A 26,669-nucleotide genomic window follows, 5' to 3' on the forward strand; every position below is an offset into this window, starting at 1 on the left:
CTCCCTTTTGCCTTGCATTCTGTTTCATCCAGGCAGGGCACTAGCAGCCTGGACTAAAGAAGCCACTTAAAGGAATGTAATGTCCTTATTTGTGAGCTGGGTTTGAGCCAGGAGTTCAGTGAAATTGAGGTCCTTGGGCACACAGTGACTAGAAGAATTTTTTAACCAAGGCATCCATTGCTAAAGTGATTAAAGTGACTCCAAAACAATTTGTTCTTTTACATAGAGGAATATTAACTATAAATTGGCTACACAATGTAAACTAGGTGGGTACAATAAGTAAGGACCTAGAAAAATATCCTGTTCTAAGTCAAACAACTTTCAGAGGCCCAGGATGAGCACTGACATGGAGTTATTCTACCACCTGCATCTCCATCCTCCTGCCAATTCCTCTCGAATCCAAGGCCATTTTCTCAGCTCCACCAAAGGCCTTATCTATGGTGGCAGATTCGGTGATAATGGCAGCAAAACGCTAAGGACTTTACATCTTTGATTTCAGAGTGTTGGGTCCTCTTTGCAGGAACCCTTGCTAACTCACTAGCTTCCCTCCTCAACCACAGCTAGGTCAGGAAGGGGAAGGGGAATAAATGAATAACAGGGAGGGGAATGTAAGCCCAGATCTTGAGCTAATGGCCACCAGTGCCAAATCAGAGAGACCCAAACTAGACAGGTTTTACTGCATTGATTTGCCATCTTGACTGCTGAGGCAGAGACCAATCCAAGGATAAGGACTGATGTGATCAGTCTCCTGAGCTCCAAGGGCCTTTCTAAGTAGGAGCCTGGACCCTCAACCCATTGTCCTGGGAACGCTCCTGGCCTGGCCTGTGAGGACAGAATTGGGTCTCTCTTTGCCTGTGCTGGTCCGGCAGGCAGGGGCCCTGCTAGGGTGGCTGTCCAGGGAGTTCTGTGGGGTGAACCAGCTGACAAGGCGATGAGCACACCCAGACCGCCTGCCTCGTGGTGTAAAGGGCGCCACTGCTGAGGACTCAGTTCATCGTTTCACTCTCCCTTCAAATAACCGTGGCATGTCAGCCCTGCTGGCCTCCTTGATTGTGCAGAAATAAATAAATGAATTATGTTGTTGGGGTTTGGACTTCAGCACAAACACATGGTCTGCATTTATCCGCACAGTGAGAGGTCCACCAGCCACTTGATGTAAAAGAGCAAAATGATAATTCTTTTCTTTAGGCGCTGTGGTGCCATATGGAATGTATATAAATCATATTTTTGTTTTAACAGCGGAGGCTTTGTTGATAGATAAACATGTGGTTTATTTAAAAAAAAAAAAAAAAGAGTGGATTGTGCTTTGAACAATCATTTAATGGCCGTGGATGTGCCAAATAAAAATAAAAACATAATTTTGAAAGAAGTTGGCCTCTTGCCCATATCTATAACGAGGAATTTCTCCTTAACCAAAGTGGTTAAAGCCCGTCGATCTGTTTTGAGTTTAAGCTGTGCTCTCTACTCAACCCCACGACAAACTGAATCGGGGGCTAATGTGCTCTAATAGGACACGACGTTACCTTTATGAATGACCTCATGGAGAAGAGGTTGGCGAGCATGGTGGAGAGGCCCTGGGCCAGGCAGCTCTGGGCTATGAACCCCAGCTTCAGCTCTGCGAGGCAGATTGCATCATCACCCTCTTTCCAATTCCAGCTTGGGATGTTTAGCAGATGGGCCTGTGGAAAGAAAAACAGTTATGAGACCTTACTTTGTTAAATGTTCAATTGTTTAAAATCTCCTCTGGGAAGCACAGCATTGCCCAACTGCTCACAGTCATCCAGACTCATCCTTTCTTGCCCATGCCTGGGTCTGTTGCTTGGTGTTTTACTCAGCTCTTCTCGTCATCAGACTTCAGTATCTCTGGAATATTGCTTCTTCACCTACCAAGCCCAAGACCTCCCCTCAGATTTGTCCTTAGCCAAATAAAGTCCAAGGGAAATTCCTCTTGTGACACTGGTCCATGATGCTAGGGTGGCTGGCTAGATTGTTCATGAATTGGCTCCTCAAATAGACTCTAATGCTGTCAGATGCTTGTGTACTTCAGATTTCTTTTTTATATACCTTCCCACTACTCCCAACTTGAGGTGGCATTAGAGTCTACCTGGAAGGTTTGAACAAAAGCTTTTCTGGCCCCTCCCTCACAGTTGCAGATTCAGTGCCTGTGGGGTGAAGCTGAAGAATTTGCATTTCTAAAAAGGTCAAGGGGATGCTGAGCTGCTGAGCTGCTGAGCTGGAGACCACACTTTGAGAAGCACAGGCCCTAAATCATCAGGCAAATCACAGTGTAGACATGTTACAATCTGTTGCAGATGGACTGATCCTATTCAACAGTTCAGTCAGACACTGAGATCATGCACAGCCAATTACTTTTAAGTGGCATGAAGCAGTGTCATAGATGATACCCTGGATGAAAGAAGCAAGATTCAAAAAGTTCTCCAGAGTTGAAAAAATGGGCAAAGGAAACAACCAAAAAAGATTTAAAAGACCTTAATGTCAAGTATAGCATTTAGGTTAAGAAAAATCAATTATATAAATTCAAAATGAGAAGACCCAACTTGGTGGCAGACAGGAGGAAAAAGAAGAGAAAAAAAAAAAAAAAAAAACATAAGTGTGTGGGTAACTAAAACCCCAAGAGAAGCCAACCATGTGACAAATTACAGAGCAAGCCAATGTTTGCTAGTTAGAAGTGGTCTCCAAATCAAGGGAAATGAAAGTAAATGAATGTTCCATTCTCACGTGAACTGTTCAGGCTAGTTCCAGAGCACCTGATCTGGTTTTAACAGTCAGATTGAAGAAGGGAAGCTGATCATTTGAAAAATTTACAGAGAAAATAATGGCAAGCACAAAGAGAAGTATGGGTTCTGGAAAATACCTTTAGAAGAACAATTAAGAGAGCCAGCGATATTTGGCCTGAAGCAGGGCCACACCTTCACAGAGACAGGATGGTTACCTCTGAATACCCATGTGTTGTAGTGATGAAGAGAGATTAGGATAGTCTTGCTTTGTTCCAGGGGCCAGAACTGGGATTGACTGGAGTATATTACAAGAAAGTAGTTATTTTTGGCTTGTTTTATAAAGGAACTTCCTAAGGATGCAATTTGTCTAATAAATGGAGAAGGCTGCCTTCAAAAATGCAAAGCCTTTGTCCCTAAAACTCAGTAAGTATCCAAGTCTCAGCAGAAAGATCTCTGGCTTTGCAAGGGAGAGAGCCCTCTAGGTTCTGGTAATGCCAAGATTCTATAGCCCTGAGGTTACTACTTCTCTCCAAACCCAGGGGACACCAAGAAGGCTTCCCTTTACTTTCAGGACAATATGCATAGTTGTACTAGAAGGAGATATAAGACTCCATTGGGGAAACAAAGGGCAGGTCCAAAGGCTCCCCACTCTGCTTTCAGAAATACCACTCTTGTGAAATTTCTTCTTACCAAATCCAGTTCTATGATAATCTCATGCATCTTGACCCAGTGGAGTCTACTCCTGGGAGAGATGACTGTGTCCTTCCTGATGACAGCACTGTTCAAATAGTCCCGGGTGGGGCTGTAGCTGATGGCTATCAGAGACCTTCCCCACATCATACCCTCAGTGCAGCTACTAGCCCTTTCCTTTGTCCCATTTCTCTCCCTACTTTCCACTGGCTTATGAAGGCCACTTTCTTCTGCATTTTCCTGGCACTGTGGAGAATAATATATCAATCAGTCTAAGTGAAGAAATATTCATTTGCATTAATACCATCTAAGAAGAATGAGGAGACATTAAACCTAAGTAATAAAAAATTAAAGCATCAAATGTGAAAGGAGATTTGGGTGGTCCAAGCCCCAGACAAATACCACATAACCTTCAAGCATCTTCAAACAAACAAAAGATTTTCTAGAGGACTCTCACATCTGCATGTGCCATTCAGAGTATGAAGTCCAGGATTCTAGGCCCTGGGTCCCTCATGTGCCCATCTGATTTGAGTTCCATAGACAGTTTACGTGTTAGTACACAGGAAAGGCATTTGTTCCATTTCTCAGGCTTCCTTTCTTGGCCCCCATAGCTCTGCAATCATGGGGAGGGAGCCCCAAGAGATGTGCCAGAGCTTGGGACCAGGGACTTGTGTGCATGAAACAAAGAGTAAAATGACCCAGGAACTCAAATTCTTTGTTTCTGGCAGCTCTGTCCTTAGTCACTGAGAGAAATGTGGGCCCAGTGGAAAATGACAGCACTGCCACATGGGAGTCTAGAGGCAAATCCTCTCTGAGCACGGTCCAGCAGGCCAATGTTCCCAATTTCTGCTCTTGAGCCACTCCTCATCTCAAGAAGAAGGAGTGCAAAACAGTTAGTCCTGGGAAACCAGGAGAGATGAATTCCAGTCCCAGTCCTCTTGTCTTACTACACACAAAACTGTGGGGAAGCCACCATGAGGAACCAAGAAGGTCACATTAGAGAATACACTTTTAACACTATGGCCCAAGTGCAAGGGTTTGTAGTGACAAAGCTCAAAAACTTGCATCTCCATTGGGCCATTAGGACCTAGGCTTCCAGGTCAGAGAAAAAGACCTCTTTCACTACAATCTGATGGAAGGAACAAATCCAGTAATAGCTAAGTCTTCAGGACTAACACTTTTCCAAGATGTCATACACCATTCTTTCCTTGAAGAGATTCAAGCCATTTACAATCAAATCAGAAAACTTTCTAGGCCATATTCTTTCCCTGTTCAGAGGTGGCTAGGAGTTTCACTCCATGGATTCTAGTGATATTAAACACATCCACTTTGCAGAATATCAATCCTTCTCTAGGGCCTGGCCTGAGGAAGCACAGTTTGGTTCAGTGGACTGTGGCTCTGTTTAAGGAGAAGGTGATGGTTGGCAATTCTCTTAGCTCATCGGCTGCCAAGTGACCATGACTTTTACTGACCAGAGCTTCTCTGTCTGTGACAGAGCTTAGAGCCCCAGTCCAAAGACACAGTGGGATGCTAAAATACACAGATGGTTAGAAGAGGACTAAATGAGCTAATGGATGTCAAAGCTCTTTTAACACCATAAAATATGACACAAATGTCTGAGAGTATTATGCTGACAAACCCAGGACCAGTTTTATGAGAGTACATGGAGAGAAAGCAGGCAGCTTCCCTACATTCCTCTAGGTCCTAGAATAATAAAACCACCTTCATTTGGTCTCAGGGGACTGAAATTCTTTGTATTTTATGTACAGCATCCAATGATGGAATTAACTATCCCTTGGACTATGCTGACAATGACATAAGTTTACACACAAACACCAGGTTCTTTCCTGAAAACAAGTTTTAATGGGTGGAGATGTCTGGTGAAGAGAAAATGCCAAGAAAGGAAGAAAAATAATATTGTATGAAGGGTGGAGAAAAACACAATGAAAGGGTAGGTGTAGGAAGACCTTAGGAAGCAGAGCAAAATCATAAAGCAAGATGAAGAATGTCTAGTTACAATTCTACAAGGAATAAGGTAACAAATAATGACCAGTGGCCTTTCTGTTCTTTCTCTAAAAGATAGAAATTAAATGAGAGAGAAAATGGCCCTGTGTCAAAGTCACTCTGTCCCTTGTACACATACTAAACTTTGAGGGGCAAAGTCCCATGAGTGATTTTTGCCTAATTCTAAAACCCAAGTAGATTGGGGTGGTTTAAAATAAAATATGTTTTAAGCAAATAATCATGGATCAGTTGATGCCTTTATCATTGTTTCTGAACAATTACAACAGGGAGACTTGTGGAAGACATTTAGCTTGCTACGATCATGTGAACACTGACCAGGTGCCATCTGGATCCTACATACATTGAGCTACTTTGAGTTTGACAAGAATCACATAGCTGAAATCCTCCTTAATTTCTTGAAGATGCTATATCAGCACTCACTGGAAGCAGAAACTAAGAAACTGACATCCCTTAGTAAACACACCACATTAATTTTCCTATTCAATCTAAACTCAGCCAAAAATCTAAACAACAGCTTAATGCACTCCCACGCTAAATAAAATTTTAAATCACAAATGAAAGAAGAAAAGTTTTTTGCCTCAGGAGCTGTCACTGGCCACAGCTCCTCCTCCACCTGCAGGGGCTGCTGTCAAAAAAACCTCCAAATTGGTGCCTGTGAGTTACCAATATGCTCACTTTCTCTCTTCATTATCCTTGGGTTTTCCAGAGACCAACAAGACAACGTGACCTTGGGCGCCCACCACCAAGCCCACTGGCTGCAGCACAACACTTTCTGCAATGGAACCACCTGCCCACGGCTGGACAATGGTTGGCAGTGGGCAGCAGACCCGAGTGGCAGGCCAGTCACTGACAGCAGGCTCCACTCAACAACAGCTTCTGATGGGCCTCCACACAGCAAAATGGGGCAGCACTTGCCAGCAATTAAGAAATAATGGCATGGCACTGGCGCATTTGGCAGAGCAGGGTCTGCTCTGGGTCACCTGACTGCCTAATTTCGCTGGGAATATGGCCTATAAGATGGGACACAAGCTCATTCAAAACCCAGCAGGGAGTTATTCTGTTCAGACAGGACACCTGGTTCCAGGTACTGAGCAGCCTCTGGTTTCTAAGCTTCATTAAGGGGATAACTGAAAAAGGTGCCACCTTCCCTCCCCTAAAGCTGTTTTCCTGAGAGTTTAATGACCATCCAAGTGAAGGAGCATTGCCTTTGAATGAGACTGGACTCTGGGAAACAACACAGACTTTCCAATCCCCCTTCTAAACTATAACACTAGGAAAATTCCTTTACATTTGATCTCTCGATAGCCAACTATAGTATTTTCCTGAATTTCACCATGCAATTATCATCCTGAATTTGAGAATGCCATGTCCCACATTCTCTACCCAACATATGTTCCCCCACATTCACCGGGTCTTAGATAGAAAAGTCCTATTTGGGACACTCTCTGTGCCCTGAGTATTGACTTTTCTCTCATTATATCCATGTGGAGTTAGGGGGTCAGGCAGTTTGGACCACCTAGTAGGTATTCAGTAAATACCAACTAAAGAAATTAGTGCAACAGATAAAAATGGGAGTTGTTTGAATGAGATCTAAGAATGCATCAATATTTCAGAAACTAGAATACTAGAATACTTCCTGACTGAATGAATCAGTATGAGAAGGAGCTTCCTTCCAGCGACCAACTACAAATGAGGTGTTTGGACTAAAGAGATGTCCCAAGGAAGTTTTTACCCACCATTCTCTTTATCCAGGTCTTTGGATTCCATTGTTGCATGTGCACACGTGTTTGCATGCATGCATGCGCACACGTGTGTTCAGCTGTATGGCCAGGGAGAAGAGACTGGACCCATGTGTTCATCTTTGAGCCTGGGATAGGCTCTCATTGTCCTACCTTATTGTGATACTGCAGCATCTGAGTGATGATTCTTATCTTCGGATGGTAGTTCTTTATGGAGATTACTCTGAAAAAGAAAACAACCAAAGCTGAGGCAGGGTCTGCCTTACCCTTGGAGTCTGATGAGAAGATTAATTTGATTACAACCAAATGCAATGAATGTGGTGCCAGCAGCCAGGGCCATCCTGAGGGGTTGCAGGCACTGGGCCAAGTAAAACTGTGCTTCCACCACCGTACCCCGTGGTAGTGTGACAAAGAAACCACAAAGCAGTCACAGACTGTGTCCTGGGCATAAAAGAGGAGAGAGGCCTGTGGTGCCTTGGTGATGGACGGTGTGTGAGGGTGTGTGTACTGTGGGTGGGGTTCTGGAGCAAGGGTCAGGGCCTGTGGCTCATATAGGCATCTAAAGAAAGCAAGCTCAATCGTGGGACCAAGGGAGGTTTGCAATCTCATACCCTGGGGAAGGGAGCCTAGAAACAATGTGCTAGGAGTCCAATTCTCCAAGTTAATAATTTGAGACAATGACAGATCAAACAAATGACTCTAATTGTCATACATGGTCACTCACAAAAATGATTTCCATGCAGAGGTCTTAGGGTGGGATCAATGACTCAGTCTTCGATAGCAGACAGCTATCTAAATGATGACTTTGATGCTGGTCAGAGATAAATGGCAAGGCCTTTCAGAGATCAAGATCTGGTGGAAAACCGCTCCAAACTGCCCTCATGCCCACTCAGGATTAACCACTGCCTTCCCTCCCCTTCTGTTTCGGTGGCAATCACTGTGCTGAAAGGGGAGGGGCAAGGAGGGAGCAGAGCAATAGAAACACCTGGGCTCCAGTCCCAGCTATTGTACTAACGAACTGCTTGACCTTCCGGAAATCCCTGGTCTCTCTGTGACTGTTTCCTCATCTGGACATTGGAGCAACAGTACCTGCTTTATTTATTTCACAGGGTTGGTAGGAACAGCAAAATGAAAGACCAGATGTGAAAATGCTTTGAAATCATTAAAAGCTCTCTCCACGTGTAAGTCATGGTTTTTGTCATTACTGACTCTGTCAAAGGTGACATTGTACATTTCCTTCTGTGACAAGGAAGGCTAAAGAATGGAATTCCACAGAAAGGCCACCTCCTAAGCCTAATCAGAAATGTAAGTGCATTTATTATGACCACCCCCACAAACTTCCCACCAAGAAATGTTATGCTTCCTTCCCTTTTTGTGGAAAGATGGAGAAAAGCAGCCAGGAATCAGCTTTGTCTGAAAACCTACAACTTGTGAATTTAAAAAACAGATCACACATCATCTCTCATGCACAAATTGACCCTAGGCTCTTGCACTTGAAGGGTTTCATTTTATTTTTGAAAAAGTGTTGCATTGGCCCATACTTGTAACTCAAGGACTTGGAGCCTTTGTCAGCCCTCTGAATTCAGTTCACAGCATCAGCCAGTTTTCTGCATTAGCTCATTTCAAATGGATCTTTGACATTTTAATTTCAAAAGGGGCAGATTGGTCTCATTAAATTAAGGAGGAAGGAGGATTATACAAATAAGGGAAAGACGGATCCCATTTTTAACCCTGAGTCTCCCATTTTCCTTTTGCTGCCTGGGCCTTAGTTCTGATTATGGCTAATGGATGGCTTAATTCCATTTCTGATACTACAATATCATTGTTCAGGAATCTTTACGCCTTGACATCATGCCTGTCACCCTGGTAAGCTATATGCCTTCACATTAACCCTATCACAGTCAGGGCCTCTATAAAATATTGTGATTAAGAGAAATGCCCATTTCAAAGCTATCATCATTTCAGTTCTTCATTTTTGAAGGAAAAACAAGACAGTGCCAGCCTCAAACTTTCTGCAGGGTCAACACATTAAGCTTCATCTTCTTTTGATTTTTTTTTTTTTTTGGATGAAACTTTGAACATAATGAGGCCTAGTTCCTTAAAGTCTGCATTTTTATCACTTCCAATGATACAAAAACATAGTGAAGGATGGAAATCCTAGTTCAAGGAAAGGGCAGACTGACCCACCTTAAGCTGAGGCTATTGCAGTCACTTTCCAGCTGTGACTACTTAGGGGGTGGACCCAACTCCCTGCAGCCTGGCAAGTCCAATGCTTACAAGACTTCAGGCATCAACTTCCTTAAAACGACTGCAGTAATCATTTTGCCAAAGAAAAGTGAGTGTACAGAGAACATTGTACCAGATGTCGCTTGCCAGCCACAAGGACCAGATGCTGAGGGGAGGACTTGCTCACCCGAAACGCATGGAGGAATTCCCCCACCTCACTGATGGGAAAGCTCATGTCACTTGGGGCCCCTGATTAAAGGCAAAGAAAGGAGATGGGAGAATTGTGATGATGCAAAGGCAACGTCCCAACCCTGCACCTCAGTGAATTCCCAGGACACAGTAAACCACGCTGCAGGGAGAATGGAATCTTTGTCTAAATGGCTGTTTGCAATTAGGCAAGAGTTCCTGGGAATATAGTGGGAGTGAATGTTTTCTCTTAATTCATCTCTTCTCCAGAAGGTTCTCTTTATTATTCCCTCGCAGCTCTCTTAACCACTCTGCTGTAGGAGAGAAGAATTCAAAGGGGCTTTAACTATCTGGAGCAAAATATATTAACTTTTAGACACTTCATAGTCACAAGACGTCTGGAATATGGGTCTGTGAAAGAACAAACACAGAACCATTTTCTTCTGAAATAGTGAAGAATAGGAGTTGGGCAGAGAAGGGCCTTAGACAGGTTCAGCCCATTTACAGGAAGGGTACTTGGAAGGGTTTTCCAAAGAGTGCTTCCCAAGCAGATGTTCTGTAAAAACAGGGGGGTGGGGAAGGGTCTTATAGTCAAATAGGTTTGAAAATTCTCCATAGCACATTGTCTTAAAAATTCATATTAGTATTAAAAGCATTGAGAAAGCTTTCAATGAACACAACTATTTCATTTGGGGAAACTGGCTGAAACAAACTCATTGGTAAACAAACTCATTGGTAAACAAACTCTTCTTTGTGGGTGATATTAATCAATGTGCTGTATACACACTTAGAAAGTTCTAATATGGGGCTGCTCATCCTAGGCCATACTGAGATTCTGGTCAGATAATTCTCTGCTGTGGGGAACTGTCTTTTGCATTATAGGATGATGAGTAGCATTATTGGTCTCTACCCACCAGACATGAGCAGGACTATACCTTAGTTATGACAACCAAGAACATCTCCAGGTGTTTCAAAATGTCCCCTGAGAGACAAAATCACCCCTAAATAAAGTATATCAGATCCACCACCCCCTTAGGAAACATGGCACCTTATTTCAGGCCTATGCCCACCTAAATTTATATTTCCTTTTCTATTCCTATCTAAAGGATCTCAAGTTCAAGACCCCGTATCACCCATCTTCTAAGGATGAACTTCCTGTTGACAATGCCTTGTGGCACTGCCCTCCACACTCATCACAGCCTCAGCTCCCCCTAGGCATATGCAGGTGGCAAGTTGTAGGAAGACTATGAGGGAGATGGTGCTCCTCAGAGGACCCAAAAGAGCACCAAGCCCAGAGCCCTCCCTGACCTCCCCGAGTTTACCTCATGATGTTAGAGGCATCTTCAGCATCAGGGTCAGCGCAGTACTTATTGGCAAGGATGAGGCACGCATCTGCTGACTCTATCTAAGACATCAAAAGGAAAGTCATAGAACATAAACATATACATAGTCATGCTTGGTGGCAGTCTCTTCTAACAGCTCTTGGGGAACCTGGTGCTTTGCAATGAAATTTTTTTTTTTTAAGGAAGAGTCCTGAGAGTTTATAGTTTTTGTCAAAAGTATAGGTTGTAAGTTCTTGTTGTGATATCAACAATTCATCTTACTGTTGTTTAAAGGGACAAGATGTACCTTGGTAAAGATACTGTTCATTTTGCATAGTCTCTTACATGTGAACTTTCCAGATTTCTTTACATAATTATTAACTAAGCCTTTCAGTACTGCACACCCCTTTGCCCCATTGTCTGTACCATCCTCCTAATTTTTTCAGGTGGGAAATGGAGTTAGGTGGGCTAAACCCCTCCTCTCAGGTTACCAAGTAGTTGGGGATTCAATAATTTAGACTCCAAAGTCCTTCATCTAACCTTTTTCACATCTTAACTAGGGAATAAAAGGAAATGAGAGACCTGGATCAGATAACAGCTCAGTATTCAATTAGCATTCAGATATTCAAAAGACAACGAATCTATATGTATAAAATAATGTGTTAGAGATTATCTCCAACTATAACCTACTGATTTATCTAAACATGAGCCAAAACTAATTTATTCCTGTGAGAGGATCATAAGTTGTGCTAATAATTGCTTACATCTAAATTAGGTCCAAGAATAATAACTATTTTTTCTAAGTTCTCATAAGCTTTCACATTAGCCATGACTTGGATCAAGTCTGGGTAATATTAAGATTAACTGGACCTATAAGCATAAGACTTCTCATGCCAGCTCAAGCCTGCAATCTGTCCTGCTTGGTATGCTGTACCTTAACACGCCATTCCTGCATTTGGTGAGAAGGCATGGTTTTCTCCTTGGTATGTGACCCAAGTGTCTTTGGTTTTCCTTAATAATCCAAAGAATTTACCCAAATCCTTTTGGCTTATTCATGTTCACCAATTATACTATTTACTGAATTATGTGGTGACCACAGTTAGCATTTAGATGTCAGTGGATTTACAATTTTAATCCATACTCATTGGCATGCAAATATTGAGTGTGCTTACAAAATAGATATAAAATGAGTAAAGAAGCAGATGCCATTTTGCTGTACCCCATTCCATTATAAGAAAATTCTACCTTACCATGTTCTAGAAAGAAGGATGAGCCCATTAGCAATTGGTACTGGCTACCTGTATGTTTAGTTTTGCACCTTAATCTTTGGTGGGGGGAAAAATGAAGCGCAAAATGTTTTATGGCTTAGTAAAATTTTATTTTATATTTTATACTTAATGTTCCTTTCTGATATAAATAAAAAATTTCAGAGCGATATTAAGTCCAACTTAAGTCTTCAAGATGGGAAAACCTTGATTATTATGTTGTGTATGAAACAACTAGTCTACTTCCTTTAGCAGTGCTGATTCTGAGGGAACTAGCAAAATAAGTTTCATCTTATGACTAGTACAAGTGTGGACTGCTTGCAGGTGATCTACCAGATACCAGCAGAACAAAGTCCTGGGACCAAAAGAAGGGTGTGTCAAGGTTGGTGGTTTCTGACATACTAAGGGTTGGGAAGTAATTCTTAGCCATCCTAAGAAGTATGTCCCTCAACACAGAGTCAGGCACCCCCCTCTTAGATAAAGTAAGAGCAGAAGTCACTCCTTCCTTCTTACCTTGACTCTTGCAAGATCATGTGGATTGAGGACTGAACCCTGATAAAATTCCACCTGAGTAAAATGTCGTTTGAATAGAGCTTCAAGCTCCAGGTTAGGAGAAATGCTGTTCAGGGAGAGAAGAAACATCCATGAACATGACAGACCCATGTATTTCAGCCTCCGTGGCCTCCCTTCTCTTGACTTCCACCGAGGAAGACTTGAGAAAACGCTTTCACTGGCAAAGGAGCTCCCTTTCTTGTCAGAAAGAAAAGGTTCACACTCCAGAGAGGTAAAACCCCAGCCCAACTGCAAACTAAAACCAATACCAAGGTGAAATAAACAGGCTCACAATTTCTACAAAGTCTGAATAGTATGGGGCGAAATGTCCAAAATGTCTTTGACTTCATTAGGAATGGAATCCCTATTTTGCAAATGGAGAAACTGAGGCTGTGACATCAGTGATTAGCCAAAGGTCCCCTTGGCAGAGCCTCCTGCAGGTCCCTCTCTCAGAAGACTTTTCCCTGTTTCTCCACCTCCTGGACTTCTCATCACCCAGGAAGTGCATCAAAAAATGTCACCTCTGAGCAGCCACACACACAGTTCATTTACTCTCAGAACTGTTCTTGATTCACACATGTGTACAGTATCCATCATTCTTAGGGCTGAGCTGTAAAGACATCTTTCCCATTGGAGGACAAAGATTAAAACAGTGATAAACCTATTCATTCATTTATTAATTCTGCAGAGATGAAAAATACCTACTCTCTATGGTACAATACTAGGCACTGGGAGATGATATTTAGCTAGAACCTATGAGGTGCCAAGATCTGTGTTAATCAGTGTTTGGCTAACATATATTAAGTATCTAGTAAAAATAATTTTTAGTGTTTTCAGCATTTACTACATAGCAAATATGATTCTAAACACTTGACAAGTATTAACTCATTTAAATCTCAAAACAACCCTAGAGGAAGGTATGTTATTTTCACAAAGCTTCAAGAGGCTAATTAACTTGGGCCATCTACTATCATGCTGACATTAATAGATGCTGGGGGCACATGGTTGAATCCTAACAATGGACATATTAGAAGCCAACTTGTTGATTCAGACTAAAGTCATGGGTGAGAGAAGAGTAGCTGCCTGTGTAAATCTGACCAGTCTTCCAGATCCAACACAAACCATGCTTCTTTCCTGAATCTTGCCTTAGTAATAAAGAAACGGTGGCCTCTCGCTGCTACATGGGCCCCAGGCCATTCTGCCACTCGATTAAACTGACTTCAGTAAGCTAACATAGAATCAACGTTGTGCTCATCTTGAAATGTTCAACCAACAGGGGGGCAGAACCCACACACTAGACTTCTCTTGAACCTTCTAAAATGCTCAGGCCCCACAGCTGGTAGTCAGTGGCTAAGCACCAAACTGATCTGTGTTCTGCTCCTAGGCCCATGGCCTGGCCCGTCTTTTCAGAACTTGGAGAAGTTTGTGCTGAAAAGAAAAATGCTGGTGCTCAAACATGGTGGCCAGTTTGGTGAACAAATGCCCAAAGGAAGAAGATGCACAGAATGGGGCTTGCAGGGGAATGTTAGAACAGGACTGAGTCCTGGACAGTCAACCCCATATCGAGCCAACAACAACATGTAAGCTTTGTCCCTCCAGCAACTTAAGGCTATGTCCGGCCCCTTGATGGCCCCATCTCCATAGAAGAAGGTGGTGTAACCCATGTCAACATGTCAACATGCTCGAGCCCCGCCCACCCCCTGCCACGACTCTCCATCCATGGGGCAGACAACCTTTTCCTTAAAAGGGGATGTGACAAAGCTTAAAATCTCAACGACATTGAGCAAAGGGGAGATATTTTGCCTTCCTCACCTATAAAACAAACGTAGTAAGACCTAACTTCTAAATTGACGATGTGACCTAATATATCTTATCTTTCATAGGAATAGGTCACATTTATTGAGCAGTTACTTCACGCCTTATTCTGCTCTGCATACTTCACATGGATTGCTTCTTCCCATTCTCACAACAGCCCAGGAGGCCGGCAGAAACCTCGATGATCTCCTCATCTCGTGGATGTGGAAACTGAGGCCCAGAGAAGTTAAGTAACTTGTTCAGCAAGTAACTGATTGGGTCAAGATTCGGATCAGGTATTCTGAGTCCGGAGCATGTCCTTTTACTCCTGTTGATTAAGACAGAGACTGTATGCACAGTAACCAATAAGCAGTGTCCCCCACTGAAGGTTTCCAGGAACCACCGTTGTTTGTTGTTGTCGTTGTTACCTTATACGCTGGTTCCCGTTAGGCTTGTGTTTTCTGTGGTCATTATGTCACTCCTGCACTCGTAAAGCAACCACAACATACTGCTAATCATTCCACACCAGACACTGTGGACACATCTGGATCGCATAGATCCAGACGGCTGAGGGGACAGTAATGATGTGTGTGACCCATAATAAACTCCAGGATTTCCTTCACAGAGGCAGGTGCTGCTCTCATCACCGACTTAGTGTGTTGTTTCCCTGTCCATTGATTTACACTGTCCTCTCCAATGAGGCCAGCAGGGATCATGCCTCATTCAACTCTTCCCTGCCCCCCAATGCCACCCCACACCACTCCTGAAGACACTCAGGGTGCGCCCCTCAGGGTGTCTTGTTGGGTGGAGCATCTCGAAACAACAGGGGCTTCTTACTTGTGAAGAAAGACGATCTCCACATTGACATCGTCCCGGTCCTTGTGCAGAAAGTCCTTCAGGAAATTGGAAACACTCTCCAGAGTGATGTGTCCACAGACCACAATGTGCCTGAACAGGAGAGGTCAGTTAGATGAGGCCAGCCCAGCAGTGACCCAGGCACCCACTCCCAGCAGGAGAGAGGAAGCGCGCAGCTGCAGGAAAGCATTCATTACCCCCACCCCCAGGCCTCAGTAAAAGCCCTGCTACCGTCCCCAGAGGGCTGTGAGGCAAAGCAGCGGTGCTGGCAGCTGCTCGGTGACTCCTAGACAGAAAAGGCATATGGCTTCTCACCTGATGCTGCACAAAATCCTATTAAAAGCCCAACCGTTTGGCCAAGTGATTTTATGCATTTAACAATAAGTGACATTATGCTTGCACTTAAATACTGCATTATCAAGTCCCTTGCAGATTCATATCTCTCCCTTTCTGCCCACAAAGCGTCCTCCCGGGAGATTTACTGAATGAGTCTTGGTTTATGACATAGAGCTTATCAGGTAATGAGATAACAAATCTTGCTGAAACGATGATTTTGTGGGTAAGAAAGCGAACTTTTATCAGGGTGGCTAATGTGCAGCTTGACACGTTATGGGCTCTGCTGGCCATAAGCAGTAAAAAGGAAAATTTTGCATTTTTCCACCATAACTCCTCCGACAATGGGGGCATGGTAACACTTTACAGTAAGTGAGCATTACTCAGGGCTAAATGGGGATGGGATGCCTATGGAATCGTAGATCAAGCCGCAGTTCCATGTGTCCCCGGACAGCTGCTTCCCTAGAGTGCCGGGGATTTCTTTGAGAGCCAAAGGAATTGACCTAAAGATGGGGAGAAGCTAGGAAGAGATGAGGCTGGCGTTATCTTCCTTGTTTCAGGGTGGTCTGGACTTCCATTTCTGGAGATGGTGGCCCACCCTGAGGAGAGGAGCTTCTCTTCCAGAACTGTTGGAACAATCATTCCTCCAACAACTTTGGGTTCCTGGACCAATCTGACTTTGACACCAGGCTACAATATGGCCACTAATATTTGCTACATGCTGCTTGATCAGGACTAAGTACTTTGGTGCAAGTTAGCATCAGGACCAAAAGTCAGGGACTTACTGTACAGATGAAACCCGCTGGCTTAGAGTAAAGAGGCTGTAGCAAGGGGCTCAACCCAGGTCACTGTGCCCCTCGGGCTGATAGTAACAGAGGCCAAATCCCTGGCTGGGCTGTGAGGCATGGGCAGGTGGCAAACATGAAGCACGGTGATTATGTGGGAAATTTTAAAATGGCCGAGTCCCTTGCACTTGGTAATTGCTCAGTGCACATTCCAATAAGGCAGAAAGCGCATGGCTGGAGGCAGCTCATAATAGGAGGCAGCGATGATCACTTATGCAATGTTCCATTAGATGCCATTACAAGAGCCTGCCCTTTCGTTGTAATTTGGTGCTTGACTAAGTATGTGAGAATAATGCAGTAAACTCGTTGGTGAAAGGATAATGATGCAGAACAAAGAGTAAATCAATAATACGCATGATGCAGTTAATAATATCACCATTATGAACTGTTATTGTTACGGAGCTGCACTTAGCAATCGGGCGGGTGGAGGCCATCACTGAGAGGGAAGAGTGTCAACGGCTACTTTAGACAAGACATTCGAACATGATCACAGTGCTCTATAGCCAGCACCTGCTAGGCTGAGGGAGGTGCCTTGACCATCCATTCAAATTTATGCTCAAAATCCATATGACTTGCACCTTTCTAAAATACATAGTATTCAGAACACATGATATCAATTAAACACTTGGATTATATATACATTTTTATTGGTTAATACCTTAAAATGTTGCTGTGGCACATGCACATTCATGTGGACAAGACAGGCTGCACATGAATTTGCATGATCTGATCTTAAATTTGCCAATTGTGTTTGGAAATTGACTGAGAAACAGGACCTCCCTCTTGACCTCTCCACAAACGACAGTGGGGTTGCCTAGGGCAATTCTAATACTTTCTGCCCCAAAACTTCCATGATTAAGAACAAGACCAGCACCCTGGCCAGGTGGCTTAGTTGGTCGGAGCATCATCCCATGCACCAAAAGTTTGCAGGTTCGATTCCTGGTCAAGGCACATACCTAGGTTGTATGTTCAATCCCCAGTAGGGTCACATATGGGAGGCAACTAATGGATGCTTTTCTCTCACATCAATGTTTCTCTCTCTCTCTTCCTTCCTCTCTCTCTAAAATCAATAAACATATCCTTAACGGAGGACTAAAAATGAATGAATGAATGAGACCAGCATGATCCAAGGTAAGGGTACCTCCACATGACCGATCTTGGTTTCACCTGGATGTGAAAGTATGCCAGCTTTGATTCCTTGCTCTACCTGCCACCAAGGTTGTGTGTGATCCTGGGCAAGCTTCTTATCCCCATTCAATAGATGAGGGAACTGGGAAGTTAATACCCGCTGGCCAGCCTCCTGCCCCAGGCATTGCAAAGCTCATAGTTCTATACTAGCATAAGCCTGGTTATTATTCAAAGCTGGACTCAAATCAATGTGAGGGCCAGAGAAATGCCTGAACATTCATTCTTCCTATCCTGTATGCAAAGAACTGAATGAATATCTGTCAGCATTCCCTCACCCTCTTTTAAGATCATTCATCTCTAGGACAGATGGGTGAGAAGTGGAAGGGAAGGAGATGAGTTCACCCTCTCACCCTCAAATCAAAGGCCCAGCCAGCTGATTTATTCATCCTTAGAAAGAGTCAGGGTTCTCTTAGTTGAAAATGTGCTGGGTACATATAAAATATATTCCAATGCAATCAATATTATCCCTTAAGCCTTTAATTAGCTTTCACTTCTCTTAAGAATTAGACAAATGCTGGCAGGAGAGAGGAGGAAAAAAATTGACTTTTCTCATTTGGTGTTAGCTGTCCAATACCATTCTAGACAATTTAAAATATATATCTTTTAGCTACAGCATGATTTCTGGAGTAGAGAGCAGTCTTTATCAAAAAGGGAGGGAAAAAAAATCTTCCTTCAACATAATTGGTATTTCTGCTCAGAAAAAGCAAGATTGATTGAAAGCAGATTGCCTCTTTGCCCAAGGAGAGTTATTAGATACATTATCGTGGCAACCTTGGAGAACCCATATTGTTCCAATCTGTCCTATATCTGATTTGAAGATTTACAGCTTCCCCCTTTTGTGCCAATAATCATTTCCCTCTATTTTGTTTTCCACACAGTGAGAGTTATCAAGGAACCCACATACTGAAAACGTTTGAATGCAGTTAGAATTGATGGATGGGGAGAAGCCACCCTTCTAACTCAGCATCTGCATTAGAAGGTCTACTCCCACCAGCCCATGTCTGAGGACGCGCCAAGGGCCTTGCAGGAGTTCGAGGGATGGATGGTAAAAGAGAAAATTTATTTCCCAGAAGTATTTCCAGGAGTCGAAAGTTCCAGGGGCAGTAGTTTTGGAAAGGATGTTATTGCGGGGGGAAAAAAGCAACAGAGTTTCTTGTATCTTCAATGATTGAAAATATAATTGAAAATGCTCTAAGACTGAGAGCAGGGTGTGCTGTCCTTGGCAGCAGAGCGATGGTTGTTTGCTGTGCGTGACTTGAAGAATGCCAAAAAGATCCTCATCCAAAGTGATCTCTGTCAGGTTCTGTGACACCTACAAATATACCATGTGAGATCGCTACTTTGATAGCCCTGCGATAGCTCAACTCAGATACTCAATATATGAACAGTCTTAGGCAAGGTACCTATTCTGCATTTTATAATTATGAGGTCAGAATCTCTAAGGGGCTGGGGACTTATTTAAACAGATAATATATGTGACGGGCCTAGTAAAAGGTCTGGCTCATTGTTAGCATTAAATGAGAGGATTCATGTGATATCTGTAAATCAGGATGTAACAGATATAAATGCTCTGTGTCCCATGTAATCTCACCTAATCATCAGACAACCCTGTGTTCCTATTACCTGCATCTTTTCAGATAACCTCTCTAAACCTCAATTTCCTTAAGGGATGTGCCTGAGCTCCCACAGCAAGTAACAGTGACTCACCCAGGATGTGACCCAGGTCTCTGACCCTAATCCTCACTGAGAAGAAAGTGATGATGTGGAAAGGGCACAGGCTTCAGTATTTCAGCTTCTGCTCCCTCATGACAGGCAGAGCTGGACTGACAGGATGTCCTCCTGAACACATGGTGGTGGGAGTGTCAGAGGGTTCCTCAGCAGAGAGGCTTAGTGTGGGGATAGGAGTGGACAGAGATAAACCTTCCCTGAAGTATCACAGAGATGCAGTATCACTAGAGTCTGGTGGCACCTGGTCAGCGAGGCCAGGAGGCTCAAGGCAGCAAAGGCCGAGTGACAGAAGAAACTCTAAGCCGACTTTCAACTTACGCCACACCACTGGGCAAATCAGGGGCAGCAAAGTAATGCAAATGTCCATTTCAGATTTTATATGCCATGTCCAGCTCAGGACTTCCTCACCAGTCCAGGGATCCAGGGGGTAACAGAAATCTAGATGACAATGGAGAATATTTAGGAAAGTTATACTATGAACATAGCAACTGAGGCTTCCATCTGCGGCTCTAGATTTGAACATTTTTAGACCGCTGGCGATCATAATGACTAATTCCTAGTGGGCCTGGCCACCTGGTCTGCGAAGATGGCTAACAAACCTAAATCAATAACCATTTGCCATTGGATGTACTTTTTGGTTTTTAAAGCTTTGTTTAGTTCTGTGAACAAATCTTTCTTGGGATAAACTAATGTTAATGTTCAGGATTAAAAGATCCATCTCGGACGCATGAGGAAGCACCTGAAAAGAAAAAACAGTAGCAGATGGATGTGGTGAGAAGGTGTTACTCATCGAGTGTAAGCAAGCATGGCTGGTACGGGGTAAGGGCTCCATAAACACAGGTGCAACTGAATTAGAGGCAGGTAATCCCAGCAGGTCAGGGAGCGTGCGTGGCATCAAGGGGCTGAGTGTGACTTAAGCAGAATAAGAATAATGCTTGACTATTATGAACACTGTCAGGGCTCACCAGAAACAAGTCACTAAATACTGTACATATGGGTGTTATTATGCATCTTCACCTCCAGAATGAAATCCTATACATGCTCCTCAATTGCTCTGCTCCCTTCTTGGAAATGGGTCAGGAAACTGGAATGCCCCTGTGGAGTTGGAACCTCAGTTTCAGAGCTCCATGGCACTGGTGCTTTTCAGAGTGGACAGCTTCGTGGAACTGACTTAGGGCTGGAGGCATGACAGGAGGGCAGAGAGGGGGCCACCAGACAAAGCTCCTCAAAGCTCTAGGAAACGAGGCCAGAGTCACTGAGGCTGAGCTTAGCTCAATGATACCAAAAATCTACACACTTTTAAAAAGACTCTGGTAGCCAGCAGCCTTTGAAAAAGGGACTGTGACCGTGATGGGCTCCCTTGCATCTTCTCACATGTATCTTTGTGTCGGAGTTGCCCTTGGTGAATATAGAGTCTAGTGTCTGCATCATTCTAATGTGGAAACCAAGGTCCAGAGAGGCAGTGCCAAGTGAATGCCAGAGCAGGGGCAGACCTATCCCCGTAGTTTGACGCCTTCAAATAGAGGCAGCAACTGGTGCCGCTGGAAGGAGCTCAAGTCCTGTGCAATCAGGGACCAGTCACTATAAAATGAAGAGGCCCAGACTGACTGGGCTGCACCACAGACACTGATGAATCCTCCCACTGGGTTTTAGTTCTCTGGCCCCATCTCAGTTCATGCCATCAGCCTATCTTGTCTAGACCTCTGCAACAGCTTCCTACTTCAGTTACCTGTTTACTCTCCCCACAACTGTCTCCCCCCATCCCCCTCCCCCCGCTGCCAAAAAAGAAAAAAGCTGAAGAGTGGGGACGGAGGCAAATCTGGCTGCATCAGGTCTCACTAGGGCAAGGGGGTCTTGCATCTCTTTAGCAGAGCCTCACTCTAGGAAGACAATGTAAAATGCATAGCTTGGGGCTGTTTATTTTTAAAGATACTATATCCATTTTTACTGGAACAAGTATAAAGAACTTAAAAAACCCATAGCTATCCTGTCACAATAAATCATACCGAGTAAATTGAAAATCCTATACAGCTTTTCCTGAATACATTGTGCTCACTTTGTCAAAGAGGTAGATGAAATGTGGCATATATTGATCTCAGTGTCTCTGTGAAACTATAATATTTATATCAAATACATATGCTAGAATCTCTTGTCTTTCTGCTGAGCCTTCTAATCATGCCTTCCTCATCGCCTCTCCCCGCCAGCGCCTCCCACCATTGGTAGCTGCTGACGCAATAAGAATGCATTTTAAGGACTTGTCAAAAAAAATTCAGCAGCGTTTTATCACACGGAAAGCAGGGTGGGGTAACAAGAGATCCCCACAATCCACATCACACAGTGGTCAGTACTCTAAGTACTGCCCCAGAGGAAGAAGGTACACCAACTCCTGCCTCCCCACTTCCTCCTGTGATGACAGATAGCCCTCCCAAAGGACTGTCCCAAAGGATTTCCACATGGGCATCATCTTCAATAAATGAAGGTAAATCCAGGCAGGTGGGCCCCATCCTGGACCCCCAAAAATGGCTGGGCTTTCAAGAACTATCTGTTGTCCGACGGACTGATTGGGGGAGCGGAAGTGGCTAGGTGACTCCGTGCTGTGGTAAGGGTAGAAGAAAGTTAACAGTTAACTGCAAGCCTGTCAGAGCATTGACTGATTCTGCCATTGCAGCTCCACCACCATGTTTCAAGTTTATGAAAGAACAGTACACATAAAAAGGACCAAAATGAAATCAAAACAACTGTAAATGTGTGTCTTCCCAAACCCTATGTTAAAACAAATTTAAAAAACAAAAGTCAACAAACAACAACAACAAAAACCCAGAGATGTTGGAAGATAAGATCCTTTCCTACCCAGGGCCACATCTATTGTCATACTTGCTAATCACAAAGGAAAGAAATGCCTTCTCCCTCCTAGTGAGGAAGAGAATGAAGTAATCCTCTGATCCAGCTGTCAACAGAGTTATTCTGGAGGAGATAGGCTGGCTGTTCCACTGTTTCCCTAAATGGTGACAGAAGGTTGAGCAAATAACCCCAACAGTGTGGTAAAGGCACCTCTGAAAAAGAGCCCCAAGGTCAGAGGACAGACTACTGGTAGCCCCGGTGGAAGACACTGAAAATGTCCTGACCACACCAGAACTTTCTTCATGAAGTGGGTGCATCTTGCCTTATGCAGACGGTCAGAACCTGAACCGTCCCCCGACAGAGGGCTCTGTGTCTGCACCTCCACCATCCCATATCAAACCTACCTGATTAGACTGTACACAAGGAATGATCCCACATCTTCTGTAGCTGATTGTCTAAAGGGTATTACAGTCCAGGTCTTAAAATTAAATTCTGGGAACCTCCATGTAGGAGACATTGGTTGTTTTTGCCTGTTTAGCAAGTGCCCTCCCTTTTGTCAACAGCACCTCATTTTTAGTTTAGAGAATCACTCCTCCCCAACCAGGTATCGTTCTGGGCCCTTGAATCAAGGTTCTGCGCCCAAGTTTAGCCAATCTTAAACAGAACGACACTCAGTGCATCCTGGGGGCTGAGTCATCCTGATGGCAAAACTCTGTAATGATGGCCCTGTGTTCCTGCTGGCTGGATCCCAGAGCTGCTTCACCAGGTCATCTCTTCCTTTCTGGGATCCGGCTCTTCAGCTTTCCTGTTATTCCATAAGGCACTCTAACCTTCAAAAAAAAAAAAAAAAATCCTCTCCCGCTTAAATCAGTAAGAATCCATTTCTGTTGCCTGTAACCAATCTACCCTAATTGGTCGATTTGTTTACCTTTAGTTTCTCATTTAATTCTCACAATAACCCAGGATGCAGACATTATCACACCATTCAGTTTCTTTTCTCTCTACTCTTTTTTTCCTTCCTTCCTAGAATAACACAGTCTTCTTAAGTAAGCAATGCCAAAACTGCCCAATTCTCACAAATTGCCCTGGTTCTTCCTTGTCTCTCTCGGCAACCCTCTCAACTCATTTTGCATTTCATTTATCCCATTTCTGCAGACTTATTGGTCTCTGGCCATTTTTAAGTAATCCAGTCTTCCCTTGACCTCACTCTTCCAATCCTAGATGGTTCTCTGCTCTTACAGAGGGATCAGGGCACTGAAGGGCACTTTCCTCTATTCAGGTCAAAGCAGATCTGTGAACAGGATGGACCAAGAAAAGAGAAGATTAAGGCAAAAGTCAGCTATCTCTTTGGGGATGAAAGTGAAATGGAGAGAGAATTAGTCCAAGCAAAGAAATGGGTCTTAATTTTGCCATGGAGGGGAAGTATGCTAGCTTAGATTTGCAAATGAAGCCCTCCCTCCCTCCCTAACACCCCTGGTAAACCATGCTTCATGCCCCTGGAGCACAGGCCCTTGGAATTGATTCTCCCATAATGACTCCAAAATCAAATTGACTCATCCTGGCCTTGTTCCCCAGCCACACCCAAGAGTGTTGCCCCAGTTAGAATACTCTTTTAGCCTGCTAGGCTGAGTAGAGTCAACTCACTTGCCTAGGCCTCAGAGGCCTCCAGCCTCTGTTACACACAAGAGAACTGGGAGCTGTCCACAGCTTCCAGGCCTTGGTGAGTCATAAGACTCCCCAGGGGGGAGATCTGGAAAAGAGCAGACCTCAGGGTAGCATCAGCAGCTCTGCACCCTCCCAAATCTCTCTGCACCCCTCTTTTACTGGGGCCATCAGTAGACCCATAGGTTTTTGGTGCACCAATCACCTGCTGGTACCTTTGCCCTAAACTATGCCAATGGGTACATTTAACTCTGGAAATTATCCAATGCTTTTAGGAGCATCCTTCTAAAATACTTGCAGCCTTCATGTTACTTTATACCTTCATGATTTTACTGAATAAAATTATTGCCAAAAAAGCATTTTTCTGGGTGATACTCCTATATAATCAAGCTTCTGTTTAGCTGCCACTGGCTTCTTGAATGATTCTGATTGGTCAGTGTCTCAGCTACACTCCAGGGTAGCAAGAATCACAACTTCTAGTTCATCCTTTTAAACACAGTGCATAGCACAATGCCTGGAACATGAGAGGGACTCAAATAATTTTTAGTTGAGCAAATATGTTAAATGAGAGCTTTCCTAAATTTGTCCTGTATGCTAGCTGACACTGACCTTTGTGGTCAGTGGCCAAGGTCATAAAACTTCTCACAGAAATGGTGTGCATGTATCTCTGAATTGCCCCCATGTTCCCTTATTGGAAAGGTATAGGGAGCGGATATAAGATTGTTTTACTGACTATTGGTACCCACACTTGGAGCAGTCCCTGTGGTTCTGGGAGCAGGAACAGGCCACTGTTATGCGACACCAGTACTAGATGTGGAGGCTGGATCCCTGCGAGTCACGGAATCTGGTTTCCATGAGTCTCACATTGAATTAGCCCCTCTAGATTTTTAATAAACAGAGACACCAGAATTGGCCAGTGAGAAAGTTTCCTGGTTTATTTTCAATGTATGACGGCAGCGGCTGCAGGATGAACCCCAAATCTATTGTACTAAGAACCGCTTTGCACAGCTCTGGAAAGACTTCCATCAGAATCAGTGACATAGCCAGAAGACCGAAAACACAGTGCAGCTCAGTCTCAGGTGGCTGTGTTCCTTCTTTAGATTTGAAATCGACCCAGCTAGGATTCAGCCAATCAAATATGAGTTTGAAGAGAAAGAATCTTCAGAAACTAAAATTAGAAAAGTCAAACTCAGAATTCTTTTTTTTTTTTTTTTTTTTTTAATGGAAGAAAGAATATTTGAGAGCAAAATCTAGGCTTGAATACGACTTTTTATTTTTTTAGGCATACAGTTCATCTCCCACCTACATTTCTATTCTTGTTTGCAGAACAATAGCTAGAACATTTTGATAAGTGTGTGGAAAGGAAGAGAGACAGCAGGAAAGTGTGTGGGGGGAAGCTTTCATTCCATTAGTATTATCAGGAAATTGATTTAATATGCAACCAAGTCTCTTTAAATAGAGCTTCAAGTTTGAAAGGGACAGAAGATGTGACTTATAAGAATCCAAAGCAGATGCAAAGAAAGAAGCACCCACATCCACACCCACCAAGACCCCTCTCATCGGAAAGAAATATCTGGCATATTACATTATATGATACAGCATCTAATTGACACTTGCTTTTGGTATCTGTCCCTCGGTACTGAATTTCAGAAGTAGTCAAGGGGTCAATACTTTGTTCCAAAGTATTAGGGCAATCTCATTTTTTTCCCTCCCCTGAAAGTTTAATGTTAATCAAAGCAGAATGCCTAATCAGTCCAAGATGGCCTGTCAACTTGAATTATCTGTTTGTCTTCCTATTTACTGTATCTGTCTGTCTACAGTTCTTCATATCTTTGTGAAGATCAGTTATTGGGGCCCGTGTTTCCTTTTGACTCGAATGGCTACCAGATGATCCTTCCCAGTGATATGCTGATGATTTGCTAATTTATGGTTTTTTAAATCTAGGAATCTGAAGACATTGCTGGGGAGTTCAGGCTGGGGCTCACGTGGGCGTTGCGAGAAGAAGACTGAATGGCTTAGTTGTCAAAGGATGGAAGTTCATGTACAATGCAAAGCTTCAGTCACATTTCAACCAGAGTGATGTCTGGGAAACAGAAATCATAAATGACATCTCACAGGGAGCATCACTCCCAGGAGCAATCCCCGCATGCAGACCGCGGAGAAGCAAGAGTGAGTGTTACCCAAGCTCAGTGCAGACAGGAAAGGAGAGAAGGCCCATGGTACTGGGCCCGAGACACCACCACATGAAGTAACCCGCACGCTATTCCCAAGTGCTAGGGCCGGGCATTCTCAGAAACAGCAGTAATGGAATTGTTATTGTGGAAAGAGTGTCACCTCTGGGAACCAAAAGGGAAAGTTTAACTAAGCTGAGTTTGAACTCCCCAACCACACTGGTGGTCAAATAATATATAATGTGCCACTCACAATAGATGTGGCATATTTGGAGAATTTTATGGGTATGTAGAAAAATACATCTCCCCAGCGCCTGGCATGTAGTAAGCACTCAATAAACACATGTGGAATGAATGAAGATGAAGACATAACTCATGTTAGTTCTCTTTTAGGTGGGGGTGGACTATCAGGGGTAGTTTAAACAAGTCTTTGTAAAGAAATAATCTCTGTTCCTCCACAGTAGATCATGTAAAATTCCAATTCTTAAAAAAAAAAAAAAGAAGGTCTA

The 26,669-nt window shown here is 43.6% G+C and overlaps 1 protein-coding gene across 14 annotated transcripts in view; it reads right to left on the reverse strand.

Moving 5' to 3' along the window:
• KCNMA1 (potassium calcium-activated channel subfamily M alpha 1) overlaps positions 1–26,669 on the reverse strand; it is a 725,195-nt gene that overhangs the window by 198,494 nt on the left and 500,032 nt on the right. For all 14 annotated transcript variants that reach the window (XM_090278265.1, XM_090278262.1, XM_090278261.1 and 11 more), the window contains exons 10-14: positions 15,375–15,485; positions 12,705–12,810; positions 10,927–11,009; positions 7,346–7,415; positions 1,524–1,679 (exon numbers count right to left, since the gene is read on the reverse strand). In XM_090278265.1, coding sequence (XP_090134391.1) covers positions 1,524–1,679; positions 7,346–7,415; positions 10,927–11,009; positions 12,705–12,810; positions 15,375–15,485 — 526 coding nt within the window. The remainder of the gene's footprint in view (positions 1–1,523; positions 1,680–7,345; positions 7,416–10,926; positions 11,010–12,704; positions 12,811–15,374; positions 15,486–26,669) is intronic.

Source organism: Furipterus horrens, unplaced genomic scaffold, assembly GCF_987537825.1.
Source record: "Furipterus horrens unplaced genomic scaffold, mFurHor1.1.pri manual_scaffold_5, whole genome shotgun sequence".
Taxonomy (NCBI): Eukaryota; Metazoa; Chordata; class Mammalia; order Chiroptera; family Furipteridae; genus Furipterus; species Furipterus horrens.